This window comes from Carlito syrichta, unplaced genomic scaffold (assembly GCF_000164805.1).
Source record: "Carlito syrichta isolate Samal-C Ts95f unplaced genomic scaffold, Tarsius_syrichta-2.0.1 Scaffold303316, whole genome shotgun sequence".
Classification (NCBI taxonomy): Eukaryota; Metazoa; Chordata; class Mammalia; order Primates; family Tarsiidae; genus Carlito; species Carlito syrichta.
Window position 1 is genome coordinate 743647 of NW_007247412.1, and position 14746 is coordinate 758392.

General features: G+C 36.3%; 1 protein-coding gene across 1 annotated transcript in view; it reads right to left on the reverse strand.

Annotated features, from left to right (window-relative positions):
- Nucleotides 1-1727: 1727 nt before the first annotated feature.
- TRIM33 (tripartite motif containing 33) overlaps nucleotides 1728-14746 on the reverse strand; it is an 80032-nt gene continuing 67013 nt past the window's right edge. The window contains exons 16-21 of the mRNA XM_021712489.1: nucleotides 11831-11954; nucleotides 10441-10515; nucleotides 8613-8765; nucleotides 6862-6912; nucleotides 6654-6782; nucleotides 1728-5436 (exon numbers count right to left, since the gene is read on the reverse strand). Coding sequence (XP_021568164.1) covers nucleotides 5377-5436; nucleotides 6654-6782; nucleotides 6862-6912; nucleotides 8613-8765; nucleotides 10441-10515; nucleotides 11831-11954 — 592 coding nt within the window. The 3' untranslated portion in view covers nucleotides 1728-5376. The remainder of the gene's footprint in view (nucleotides 5437-6653; nucleotides 6783-6861; nucleotides 6913-8612; nucleotides 8766-10440; nucleotides 10516-11830; nucleotides 11955-14746) is intronic.

The following is a 14746-nucleotide window of genomic DNA, read 5'->3' on the forward strand; positions in this document are numbered from 1 at the left end:
TTAAGCTCTGCTTATTTTCTAAAGGAAAACCAAAGCCGATTTTTTTTTTTTTTTTTTTTGAGTTGGAGTCCCACTCTGTCACCCAGGCTGGAGTGCAGTGGTATGCTCACGGCCACCCCAGTATTGACACGCTTGGCTCTGGCGATCCTTCCACCTTAGCCTTCCAAGTAGCTGGAGCTACAGGCATATGCCAACACACTCGGCTAATTTTTTTGATTTATTGTAGAAATGAGGTCTCACCAAGTTGCCCAAGATGGTCTCGAACCTGTAGGCTTGGGCAATCCTCTCATCTCGGCCTCCCAAAGTGCTCGGAGATTACAGGTGTGAGCCACCGCATCCGGCCTTAAATTTCTTGAAAAAGCAGTCTACACACAGTCGTTTCCTTCCATGTCTCATTCACTAACCCACTGTACTCGTTACTGCTCAAACTGGAACAGCAATTGCCAAGGTTATCAACATTGCTAAATTCGATGGTCACTTTCTCTTTAACTACAACTCTTGCCAACATCTGACATTCCTAATACTCCCTCCACCCCTTCTTGAAACCCCTTTCTCGTTACTCTTAGCTTTCTTCCTTCCTATATGACCAATTTGCAGGTTTCTTTTGTGGAGTTTTCTTTTCCTAGTCCTTAAATATTGTTTTCTCTGCTGCAACTATTCTACTATTCTCATTCTATAAATGTCCTCGGCAATATCATACTTTTAGGTTGTATTATGCTGCTAGTGGCTCAACGTAGACATTTACTTAAATGCCTACCACGTGCTAATAAACGTTTTCAGTGACCAAAAAAAAAAAACATAAATGATACGGAACATGACTAACGAACCTTACTGGCCATATCTCTAGCGCAGGGGGTCTGTCATTAGCACCAGAACCACGAATACCTGCACCGTAATTTTCCAGGTACCTCAAACTCAGTACAACCCAAACTGAACCCACTGCCCTCTTCACTCATGACCTATTCCTTTCTCCTCCTCTGTCCTACTTTAATAAGAGCTAGCAACCCCAAGACTTCAATTATTGGTCAATTTTACTTTCTGAATCTAAAATCTGACCACTGTACTCCCACTCTATTATTAGATAGATAGTTTAGGACTCACCAGGATGACTTACAGCATACAACTGCATCTCCATCGCCAAGGTTCTCCACAATCCATTCTTCTCGGTTACAGTGATCTTTCAAAAAGGCAAATCTGATTATATCACCCCTACAATCGCCACCCTGTTTAAAATTCTTCAAGGACTCCTTGCTGGTCTCTAAGTCCAAACCCTTTTCTATAACTTGACGACACTCTCTGCTTAAAGAGGGCCCTGCTGAGTTCTTCAGTTTAGTATTTTGCCACTCTAATTTACATTGTTACAGCTGAATTGAACTTTTAAGTTCTTAGAATACATGCGTCTTCTCTCACCTATAGGTTTCCTCATAGTGCATTCTCTTCATTCTCTCTCTGTCTGATGTACTGTCCTATCTTTTATGAGTGGAAGAGATTGCTTTCCAGACACCAGTTTGAGACAGATTCTTTCCTATGCACTCTGACTATATTCTGGGTTAATCCCTATTGTAACACCCATTATTCTAACACAGAGACTAAACACTGTAAAGGCAGGACCTATATTTTATCTCATTCACTACCCTATCTCTGGTATCTAGCACATAGTATACTTTTTTAAATGAATTAAAATTATTATTAAGTCTCAACTCACAGAGGAGAAAAAAAAAAGAAAATTCATTTGAAAACTTTTTCAATTTTCTAATTTAATAGAAATAACCAAAACAATGTGGTTTTCAAACAAAGTTTAAAACTAATCTAATACAACTTCTACAACACATTCCAGAGCATTGTAACAAGAATTATTTACAGGCAGCTAATGTATTAAATAACCATGAAAAGAAAAAACTTGCTTTTATTACACACCAGCAAAAACACAGGAACGGAACAATCAGAAACTGCAACTTTGTTTTAAAAATTAAATATGATTATTTAGAGAATACGATACCACAGAAACAGCACTTTTTCTTAAGAATCATATTGAAGGGTAGTTAACTATGTGCAAAAATAATAGTAGTAGTAGTAATAATAATACGAGGGGAGAAGACCAATTGAAATACTGGAAGGAAAGAACTAATAAGGCTGTGAATTTAACCCTTTCGTGTGTAGGTACATCTACATAAAAAATTAACAGGCTTTCAAATTGCACAAATCTTGTATAGGCTTATGTACATGTTTCACTGCGTTTTAAAACATAGTAGATGCCTACATTTTTCAGACCAGGAACAGACATGCATTCCATCTTTAAGACTGAAATTTAGGCCACACTTGAAAGGGAATATTGCAGTGGCACTTATAGAACCATTTCGGTGCCTTCCCACATATAAATTTGGTGAATTTAAAAGAATAGCATTTTGAATTTTTAAAGATAACTTGCTAAAAAAAGGGCTAAACTTAATTTTGTACATTCTGTAGTTTGATATGACAAATATATCCAAATTAACTTATTTTTGAATATAATTGTTTCTCAGATACAATAAAAAAGATATAAAGGACCACATAGGCAAACACAAGGAAATAAGACGGAAGAAACGCTATACATGCATTCTGACCAAGTAAAAGAAACCATTATATTCACGAGTACATGTTGAAATCTGAAATGTCTATGTAAACTGTGGCATATAAATTTTTTTCCTTAAAAAAGTACCTTCAATTTTTTTTTTTTTACTCAAACACCTACTTTTAAAAAAATATGCAACTTTCCCCAATTTTTAAAATAAAATGCCACAATATATTGTCATTACCTCCAGCATACGTTTAAATTTCTTAATTTTTAAAAGATAGACTGGGTGATATGCATACAAACTTTCCTATAAAATCACCATCCAGGAGAGGATTCCGACATGCTATTAGGCAACAGACTTAAAGCAGTGTTATTGCTTTATCAAGGAGAAGATAACTGTGAGGAAAAAAGTTAAAGTAAACATCTAGGTCCAGTACGTGATCAAACTGTAATACACCTTGAAAATCTTGAATCACCTTCAGCAGATCATTAATATGGATGGTATAAATGAAGGATTTGATTGTTTTAATTAAGAGAGTTGGGTGTATGGATTTTTATACAACTACTCACTGATCCAATGCTGAGTACACAAATAAGCAGTGCTGACTCTGACAAGAAACAAAAATTTTTATTTCACATGTTGCATGTGAATGGGGGTGGGTACAGGGCATGAAGGCCAAGGGAGATGGGCCACAGCATCTACTCCCATTTTGGATAGGAAGAGACCATTTGATAACATATGGTAGGCCACCATCCAAGGGCATAGTTAGCTGGAAGACCTGAATCTACTGGCTCATTAACACTAATCACTTATAATTACATGGCAGGATACCTGCTGAGGTAATTGATAAATCTACAATTTGCACACTCTAAATCTTTTACTTCTACTTAAAAGCATTATTTCTTTGGATGAACTAAAAATTGTCAAAACTTGTTATAACAAAAAGTGAAATAAGTTAGAGTGATCTAAAATTCCCTTCTATGCAAAATACAGAAGTCAGAAAGTACCAACTTGTTGACTCCAAAATCAATGATTTCCACAGTGGATCCCATGCCCCATCAATTCTCTGCTGTAATGGTTGCACATTTCTACAGAGAGGGTGGCCTACAGTCTAACCGTGCTTTGGAACTTTCTCATGATGCACCTGTAAAGTATTTCCTTCAGTCAGTGACTCAGCTGACCAAGTGCTGAAAACATAAATTGAGGCGAGTGGAACAGATGGAGCAACACTTTGTTCTTAGTTTCCTGATGGGTGAAGTAAATTTAAGTATGACAAAAACTCTGAGAGCTTTTGAGAAGACATTATGTGGACTTTTTTCCAAATCTAAAATACCGCCTTTTAAACAAAGAATACAAATGTGAGAGAGTATGAAAACAAGCTGCTTTCAGGAATTAACAGATATTCAATGCTGTCTTTTACAAACATAAATTAATGGAAAAACATATGTGAGTCTCAATTTCAGTTTTTTCACTTTGAACTAACCATAGTTATATTAGAGCTGAACAAATCAGCTTAGACCTACTGCAATCAGTGTGAAAGCTAAAGTGAATTCATGTAATGGTGGTTTGTTGACAGCTATTAATGTAACAGTAATTCCTCAGCAGTCTGAATTACCATTTATTAACAGAAATGGAGCCTATTAAATGCTGACAATAAAGCGGCTTTAAAATGGATCAGTTTAGCCCACTTGAAATCAGAACATACAAAACCCAAAACTCCATCTAACAGAATGTTTGTTAAAGGGAACACACTGTCTTTTAAGGCCCCCAATATTGAGAAATATTTACTTAAAACCTGCTTCTTCCCCCAGTTGGCAGAACCCTTTTATGACTTATTATCTATGAAATTTCCTTTGAAAAGAATTCACATGAAGAGCAAATTCAAAATATTAGGACTCAAAGGCTTGACAAAACAAAGTATACTGCTGCTACTGCTCAAGTTCCGAAAATGTGTCCTTAGACAAGTGTGTCTACTGATAAACAGATTCATGGATGGTGTGCAAAGAGGGAAACAGTAATAGGTAAAAGCATTTTAAAATGATTTTCTCTCTCATTAAAAAACTTTTCTTGGGAACTTGACATTTGAGCAAAATGACTAAACAGTATAGAATATTTTTAAAAGCTTAACTTGTAAGCAAAGTTGAAGGAAAAGTGAAAGGAAAGCCAGGGAATAAAGTCAATGGCAATAATGAAATCAATACTGCTGAAATACACAGTCAGAAGGCCTGAATCATTATTCCTGTTTACCCTTACCCTCTTATTAAGAGAAGAAAAACAACCCAAAAGAATTTGCATAATCATTTCTTTAGAGCACTTTATTTGATTCAATAAGCACTAAAAAATATTTACCTCTTAGACAATTATGTCAAATAATTTTCTGAGTAGTCTACTGTCTGAACTGCTTAAACTGAATTTTTTTTAAAAAGGCAACTGATTTGCCACAAATCTGCTGACACCTGAAAAGTATCTAATGGCAAATTCTTCTATTTTGGTCTCTTTATATTCTAATGTGTCCATACAAAAGTAGGACTAAAATTTTTAATCCAACAAAAGAGAAGCCTGTACACAGTCTAGAACACACATCTTACATCTGAGCATCACAAATGAAGAGAAGAAAAAAGAACCAGAGCCAAGTTGGTTTATCTGCCTCAGGTGCTGTAATCGGGGTAGTAAAGGTGGGTTTACTCCAGTAACCATTCAAGTGGGGATTGGCTCATTTTCAGGATTTACTGACAGGTCTCTTCTAAGTCCTTTAAGCCCCAGTCCATGCAAATGTCCCACTTGGTGGACGGATGAGTAATCTAACCCCACCGGGTTTATTTCAATATTTTGATATTTCATAATAAGCTGCTTCTGAAGATTTTTTTGAGAAGTCTGTTCTCTATTAAAATAAGATAGAACTTCAAAATATGAATGTGAACATTAGAAATAGACAGCATATATTACAAATTCATTCTTGATAGGAACATTAGTAAGAATACACATTAGCTTAAAAAACAGGCTCAGCAAATGTTGCTGATCTGCCAGAAGTTTTAGTTCACTATTTACAAATAAGACAAAGTGAAATACAGAAAATTTTACACATTTGGTAGCTGACAGATAACTGTTTGCCAATAGTGGTCTATCAGAAAACTGACATGAAGGAAGACTGGATAACAGCCAGTTGTCACCTTCTCAATCAAATTTAAATGTACAGAAAACTAGATTAATTTTGAAACAAACATTCTGCCTTTCATGGGATTAACTGTATGGTCAGATGATTTGCCTGGAAGAGCAATTGTGTGGAAGTGTCACTTTTGGAAATGACTACTATAACTCTATATGATCCACTAATAAAAGATCACCATTTTTATTTCAGTAGATCTTTGAAGTTGACTACATGATGACCAACGGTCATGTTTCCTAGACCCTAAGTATGAGTAGAAAATGAAACTACTGTTGAGTTCTTTAAATCAATTTAAAAACTAATTCCCAACAGCATCAAAATGAGAAAAGACACAATGGTATGAATCAATGCACACTGCCTTGACACTAAAGTAGAATCTGAGCTACTTTGATTTTAACTAGAAACAATGCAGTATGCATGTGTGGGGGGCAGGGGAGGCTTAAAAGCTGTTTTAACAATTGTGCGACCTACTCCAAAATGACAATTTATCAAGTGACACGGGCCTCAAGTATACACTTGTACACCTAGTACCCTGCACCAATCCACACCACACAATCATCAACAGTTGCCATTTCTAACAATCAGAGAGCCATCCTCATTAGTAACAGAAATCCTCAAGTCATTTCACTTTTGCTTTTTGTTTTTACTGTAAAGTTTCAAATCGAGTTCTCTCCCCCTTTCTTGACAAGAATGTGTTTTCAGTCCATTATTTCAATCTAACACTGAGTAAAAGCTATCTGCTTCTTCAAGGAGGTGCCCACCCTAGGCAGGATATTCCAGCAACACTTAAATAAAAGTTTTCTGGTTTTTCTTTTCCTTTGAAACAAGTTATTTAAGTCCATGTCATTTTACTTTATATGTACTGGTCTCTCATCTGATTTTAGGCGTTTTCTGCGGGGCTGTATAAAGTCTTCATCAGAGTCCTCAGTTACCTCACCATCATCCTCTTCCTGCTCAAACTCTGGCAAAGGTGCGAAGGTCCTGTCTGAGTAGATCTCTGTGAGTTTATCTTCAAAGTACAATGCAACTGCTTTCCCTGCCTGAGCTACTTCTGAATCAGCCTGCAAGCAAAAGACAGGAATATTCACCTATTGGTAATGCACATTCCTTCACCAAGTTTGCATGGTCTGAAAAGCTTACCTTCAAATTAATCTCTTGTGTGTCTGCATAAACTTGAACAACTTTCATCATCTAAAAAGGATACCAGAGTCAAAAAAAAAAAGGGAAATTATAATCCTTTCTAAAGTTATGAGACTGCATAGGATTGGCGACGAAAAGTCAGCCATATTAGGGAGAACAAATCTTAAATCTTGCTAAAACCAGATTAAGTGCTTTCTAAAATTCTACAGAACATGGAACCATTTTCTTTACAAAGCTCTGTTACTAAAGCTACTGTGAAACCTCAGTCACTGTCTCATTTTGAATTATCGAGGTCAATCTGAATAGGAACTGATCTGAAAACATCAATTTATTCAGGAAAAAAAATCTGTGAAGCAAATGATATAAAGAAATGCTGCCTTACAAAACGGTCAAACTCTCCACAAACCACTTATCAGAATTCTATCTTTATAGCAAGATGTTAATAATAAATTACTTAACTATTGCTAAGGCAGGTAAAAATGGGGCTTAACAACTATAGTTCATGAAAAGATATTTATTTGAAAATAATCCAACCATATTAAAAATAAGACAAAATTTGGAACTGTACTTTCTAAATTTAACTTCAAATTAGTGAGATTTTACTAATTTACTCTGTGGCACATTGCTATAAAAGAGACTCAAAATTTTCATGCTTTTTTTTTTTTTTTTTTTTTTAATTTTAAAATGCCATCTGGATGCTTCCAGAGGCAGCTATGGGTGTAATTTAAAGAATTCAATATGATTTATTTAGCAATAGTCATATGGCACCAAATTGCATCAGCAATAAAGAAACTTTAGTATTATTTTTTTGGGCCCACTCTATTGCCCAGGCTGGAATGCAGTGGCAAGATTGCAGTTCACTACAGCCTTGAATTTCTGGGCTCAAGTGATTCTCCTTCCTCAGCCTCCCAAGTAGCTGGGACTATAGGTGTGTGCCACCATGCCCAGATGATTTAAAAAAAAATTTTTTTGTAGAGATAGAGTCTTGCTATGTGGCCCAGGCTGGTCTTGAACTCCTGGCCTCAAGTAGTCCGCCCATCTTGGCATCCCAAATTGCTGGGATTAAAGGTATGAGACACTGCACCCAGCCAGTATTAATCTTTTAAATATTTTGTGGATTCTCACTAAATTCCATTTTCTTCTCCTATAACGCTAACCTTCCATAACAATAAGACTTGACTTATAATAATAAGATAATAAAAATAATTTCCTTGAATGTGTTATATAACACTTTTCTTCTCAAGGTACAGACAGCTCAACCTTACCCTCAAAAACAAAAAACAAAGTTAACAAAAGTCACATTGCTGAAATCGGAAAACTCAGCTTTTACATGCTCTGGGATACCACTCAAGATGAGTCACCAGAGCTTAGTTTATGATTTTAAGGTTCTACAATTACATGATCAATAATAAAATGTAAGAGCATAAGAGTACAGATACCTTCCCAAAATGTAAGCTGTTTATAATCGTATCCCACAAAACATAATTACAGATAGTACCATACCTATCTCAACTCTTAACTCATTTAGTAAGGGATATTCATTAATTCTTAACTTATTATATTTCAATGTATACTCCAAATTATATATAGCAAACTTTCTACTTTGGAGCTGTGATTACAATCAGATTTTACTTTCGACAGGACTTTAGAATAAAAAATCTCAATCAAATTAAAACTCAGCAGGAAAAACAAAACAAGCAATCAATCAAAAACTAACAAACTAAGACTCTAGAGGTTGGAAGCTAACATACTTCATTAAACCTTTCACAGTTCTTGAAGATCAAACGGACATCAGCCACAAAGTCATCTGGGATTTGGTAGTGTTGGGAATGCTTTTTCTGAAGCTTCTTTTTCACGGTGGATAAATCCATTGGTTTCTTTATAATTTTATAGTAGTTTGGTATCTAAAATAAGCACATAAATAAGGGTAAATAAGAATTCTACAAAAGCGTCAAATTGTTTAATTCGAAAATTCATAGCATACTAATGTTAGGGGGAAAAAAGCTGATTATTGAGCCAGCTGCTTGCAAATTTGGGGTACAGTGAATGGACGCTAAATCTTCATGAAAACCAAATCTTAGGTAGAACATGTCAGTCTCTATTGTTAACCAAAAGTCCCCAAAGTCCTATCTTTAATTATTAGATATGAAAAGAAAGTAATCAGCAAGGGTAACCAACCAATAGCTTAAACGCCACAACTGGCTCACCAGGATTTTTTGACTTCTAAAGTTTTTTTTTTTAAAAAGGAAAAAGAAAAAAATTACAAAATGTATTAATGTTACTATTAGAATATGGTATCTTCTACAAGACATCACAGAGAACATCATATCCATCACACAGAAGTCTCAACATAGTAACAAGAAGAAAAATTGTTACAAAAAAATTGTATTAACTATTTAGTGATTATCCTAGGGAATTCAACTCAACATTGGCCAAAAATTTCTACCCTTGGAATATAAGTAAAGATAGAGAAGCTATTTAAATAGTCCATGAAAACAAAACAGCATTTTCTACTGTGAAATCTCTGAAAGATGAGACAGACTTTCTGGAATCTGTTGATTACTACTTGTACAGAACATCTTCCTTCTGTCGAGATCCCTCGTGTTTTAAAATTCATTTCTCAGCCTACCCAGTAAGCAAGTCAACTACCATTTGATATTCTGTAACAGGCTTGATATGCAATAATACAGTATTCAACAGCTGATGGCTAGCAAATAAAATGTGTGTAGAACAGTCTTACCCCACCTATTAGGTACTGAGCAGCTCTGGTCTTCCTTTAACTGTAGTATTTTAGCATCTTTCTTTCTTTCTTTCTTTTTTGAATTGGAGTCTCACTCTTGTTGCCCAGGCCGGAGTGCAAGCGGCACACTCACGGTCACCGCAGCCTCCACCTGCTGGAATTAGGCGATCCTTCTGCCTGCCTCAGCCTTCCAAGTAGCTAGAACTACAGACACATACCACCATGTTCGGCGTGTGTGTGTGTGTGTGTGATTTATTATAGAGACGAGGTCTCACCATGTTGCCCAGGCTGGTCTCAACGTTCGGCTAATGAGTGTGTGTGTGTGTGTGTGTGTGTGTGTGTGTGTGTGTGTGAGATTATAGAGATGAGGTCTAGTGTGTGTGTGTGTGTGTGTGTGTGTGTGTGTGTGTGTGTGTGTGTGTGTGTGTGTGAGAGATTTATTATAGAGATGAGGTCTAGTGTGTGTGTGTGAGATTTATTATAGAGATGAGGTCTCACCACGTTGCCCAGGCTGGTCTCAAACCTGTGGGCTCAGGCAATCCTCTCACCTCAGCCTCCCAAAGTGCTGGGATTACAAGCTGAGCCAACCCGCCCTGCCAAGTCTTTATTTCTTACAAAAGTCTACGACTACAGATAATGCTTAACACTTTACATAGGTTACCTTATATAATTCTCACACCAACTCAATGAGGTTTAAAAAAAAAATAGTGCCAGAAAACCTGAGTCTTAGAGAGGTTAAGGAGTTTAAATATAACACAAGCAATTTAAGGTCAGAGCCCATCCTTTTAAGTACCATATAAACTTCCTCACCAGGGAGGTAACTAAGGCAGGCAACTCACCGAAGCAGGAACAGGCTCCTGGAATTCAATACTTAGTTCATGGCAATAGAGGTAAAGCAGAAGACGTTCACATTTCTGGCCCAAACAAGGAAAAAAAGCACATGAAATATTTCTCTCCTAATGATTCTTGAGGATAAGAACTATATCACTACAAGTGTGATTACAACAAATTGAAAATAAGCCTCCTGCTAATTAGATATCCAACTAAATACATACAAAGAAAACTGTCTTGCTCCCCATTTTGTTTTGTGATTACCTCCTGTTCTACTTTAAATAAATAAGAATGTCTTTATTCTAATAAGATAACTAAGGTAACTGTAATTTATTTATTAATTCTTGGTTACTTAAGTAAATGAAAAGGAGCCGCAAAGGCATTGCACAAAAATTTATAGCTTCCTGGTAATGAACAAACACACAAACAATCACTGTTGCCCCTGCCCTTGTAATCCCAAGCCAGGCAAGACAAATGCTATTATTCCCTTTCTTCAAATGACTCCACTCAGGTTCAAGATAAGTAAAAACTGTTTCTCTTCTTAATCTAGCTCCAGAACAAGTTTTTCCCCAACATAAGGAATAAATTATAGTGCATTTTACATTCATGATTTTCTATTTACTTAAACTTGCTTTAAGATTAAAGTTTGTATACCCTGAACATGTACTTTCTATTCATAGACAGATGAGGGTTTCTGCAAGTACATACATCAGATTACAACCAAACTTAACTCCACAGACCACAAAATTATGTGAGAGATAAGCTGTCTTTGGAGATTGGACAGCAAAGTAACAGAAATCTGAGTAAAGTCAGGAGAGGATTTTGAATTTCATTTTTAATATGATGGGAAGCTATCAGAGGATTTTAAGCAAGGAAATGATAGATTTGTTTAATTTTTTAAAAAAGAATACTCTGTTCAGTACAGAGGGTTAAGAGTAGAAGGAGACCAGTTAAAAAATTATTACAATAGTCCCAGAGGAGAAATTATGACAACTATCTAAGTTGGTAATGGTGGGGAAAAGTAAGAAAATGGTATGATGGGCATTCTTGGTTCTTTTCATTTCTAATAGGTTTCTAGCCTGAGTAGCAGAGATGAATGGTGGTGCCACTCAATGATTAAGAAACAGGGAGAGGAGTACAGATTTTTTTATGTTACTTGCTTTTGTTTTATGAGGGAGGATTAGAAATCAAGATTTCAGTTGGAACATGTTAAAAGTTAGAGAAAATTGGCTAGAAGAGTCTGGAGCTCAGGGTTAGAGATAAAGATTTCAGAAATCATTAATATATCATCAGATGACAAGATTAAAAAATAAAAATATATCAAGTCACGGGTATATTACACAGAAAAAAATGAGACATATAGCGATAACTACAGAATCCCAATAACAAAACACTTACCCTTTGGTCCACGGGGCTTAACCCCTGTACGGTTTTCCCCTTCTTACTATGTTGCAAATTATCACAGTCATATTCAACTTCTGGCTTCCCAATATCTCTACAAAATGTGCATATCCAGTCCCCACTGAACAGGGAAATAAGCAATTAGTCCATGTAATTATAACAAAGCCTATTCTTGAGAAGCTAGTTCCTTAGACAAGTCTCTAGAGTTTTGTTTGTTTTAAAAAACTTTCTAATTTTTTGGAAAAGGGGACAGTCTATACTTATCAAATCTCATAAAGTAAGGTAGTGTAATTAAACACTCCCCCAAACTTTTCCCAGTCATTCAACTGATTACTTTCTGGAAAGTGAAAATGGCACCTCTGAATTCAAAGGGGGTCTCTTCATAGCACACAGCTGATGGATCGATACAGGATAAAGTCTAAAACCAATTATCTCAGGCCCCAGGACTACCATTACATGGACCCTATATTCATGAGCAGGAACACAAGTTATGAAGTTTCTCAGGTATCTTGAACTGTTTGGCATGTGTTAACCATGGCCAAAATAATCAGTTCTATTTTTCATGGCTAATCAAAAGCTAGAGTACACACACATAAACCTGCAAGTATAAGCACATGTACATATACTACTTATGAGTAAAGTCTACACTTTGCTTTTATCAGAATTTCTAGCAAACTATAAATTATAAAATTATTTATACATATTCACTCTATCTATATAAACAGATACACAGATATATCGATATAAACAGACAGGCAGCTAAGCTCTACATCTAGGGATTGTACTAACTAATTTCTGTCAACATTTTACAATTCCTTCCAAAATATCTGCCTTTGAAAGAAAGCATTCGGTGGCAAAATTCTGATGTTCCAGTAGATGTTACTACCCAAAGGAAAGAAAAATATGAAAAGTCTCAATTTCAAGAAAAAAAGTGCTAATGCTTTTTTTTTTTTTCTCCCCTAAAAGGTCCTTATTATATCTCTGGCAAAAAGACTATAGCTCCTAAGAGTTAGGTAAAAATTACAATTCTTCAGAAAAACATTCTGACATTGTTTATATGTTTTACTAATTTTCTAATCTAAAAAGCTAAATCTTTCAAAGAGGATAGCATTATCTACTTAAAATCATTGCTTCTCAGAGATTTGAGAGACAATATGAATTTTTAAATCTACAACAAGAAAAAAAACTGCCCCTACAATATTGGTTTACTCAAAAAGAAATTGGGGGTTAAGGAAGAAAGGAGAGGATTGAAGGAAACAAGTATGGCTCTACTATTTTTTTTTTTTTTTTTTGAGTTGGAGTCTCACTCTGTCACCCAGGCTAGAGTGCAGTGGCATGCTCACAGCCACTGCAGCCTCGATCTGCTGGGCTCAGGTGATCCTTCCGCCTCAGCCCTCCAAGTAGCTGGAACCACAGGCATGCGTCACCATGCTTGGCTAATTTTTTGATTTACTGTAGAGATGAGGTCTCGCCAAGTAGTCCAGGTTGGTCTCGAACCTGTGAGCTCAGGCAATCCTCTCACCTTGGCTTCCTAAAGTGCTGGGATTATAGGCGTGAGCCACCACACCCAGCCTGACCCTACTATTCTATGGTTTCTGAAATTGATCAGAGACATATTGCATGAACACAAAATATAAAACATTAACTGGAGGTCTTCTATCACTTACAGAGTGATCAGCAAAAACTGATCCCTGATAATTAGTGAACTGCCTAAGTTACTAAAGAAATCCAACTACACTACAGGATTTATAACCTAGCCCAACACATTTATTCTATTTTATTAGCTGGTATCATCAGTTTGCTTTGGTGCTCATCAATAAATGTTTTTTTTCTTTCCTTCTCCAGTTTATTTTATGTTTTTTGTAGAGATGAGGCCTCACTATGGTGCTCAGGGTGGTCTCGAATTCTTGGGCTCAAGCAATCCTCCCTCCTTGACCTAACAAAGTGCTGGGATTACAGGCGTGAGCCACTGCACCCAGCCCAATGAATGCTTTAATGCTTGAAACCATATTTAGCAATCATGGTGTCTAATAGTCCGAGGACAAAGGACAAAACTCATATTCTCCTCCCATCTCTTTATCTTTACAAGTGTTTCTCATTTACAGAAGGACTAACTTTCTGTTCCAAAGTTAATGGCTAAAAGACATTCCTACTAGCGGATCAAAGGAAAAGCCTAAGAAATCTGTGCCCAGTGCTTCAGGCAGGCACTACAGATGAACTGCTTCCCATAGTCAAGTGGAAGCCATTCCCCCCCACCAAAATTCCCAGACATTAACAGTATTTTTCACAAAGGACTTTTTTTTTTTGAGTTGTAGCTTTACTCCATTGCCCACACTCACTGTGGCATGCTCAAAGTCACCCCAGCGTTGATCTGCTGGGCTCAGGTGAACCTTGCGTCTCAGCCTTCCAAGTAGCTGAAACTACAGGTGCACGCTACCATGCCTGACTAATTTCTTTTTAAAAATTTATTCTAGAGATAAGGTATCACCAAGCTGCCCAGGCTGTTTTTGAACCCGTGGGCTCAGGAAATACCCTCACCTGTGCCTCCCAAAGCGCTGGGATTATAGGCTTGAGTCAACTGCACCTGGCCAGAACTTTTTTTTTTTTAAATGCCTTTTGAAAGCTTAAAAAAGTTGAGTTTTGGGTATAATTCAATAGTGTCTCCTCAAACTGAATGACATTCATAAATATAATCATTATTGTAGATAGACCCTATTCAGAGGGTGGCAACAGATAAAAAATTTACCTTCAAGAAGAAATAGATTTTCTCCAACATACCAAACTCCTTGGCCCTCTTTAGAATTTTATCTAATTTGCTTACACTGAATATAACTGAAGGCCAAGAGATAAAATCTACTCTTTTTTTTTTGAGTTGGAGTCTCACTCAGTCGCCCAGACTGGAGTGCAGTGGCC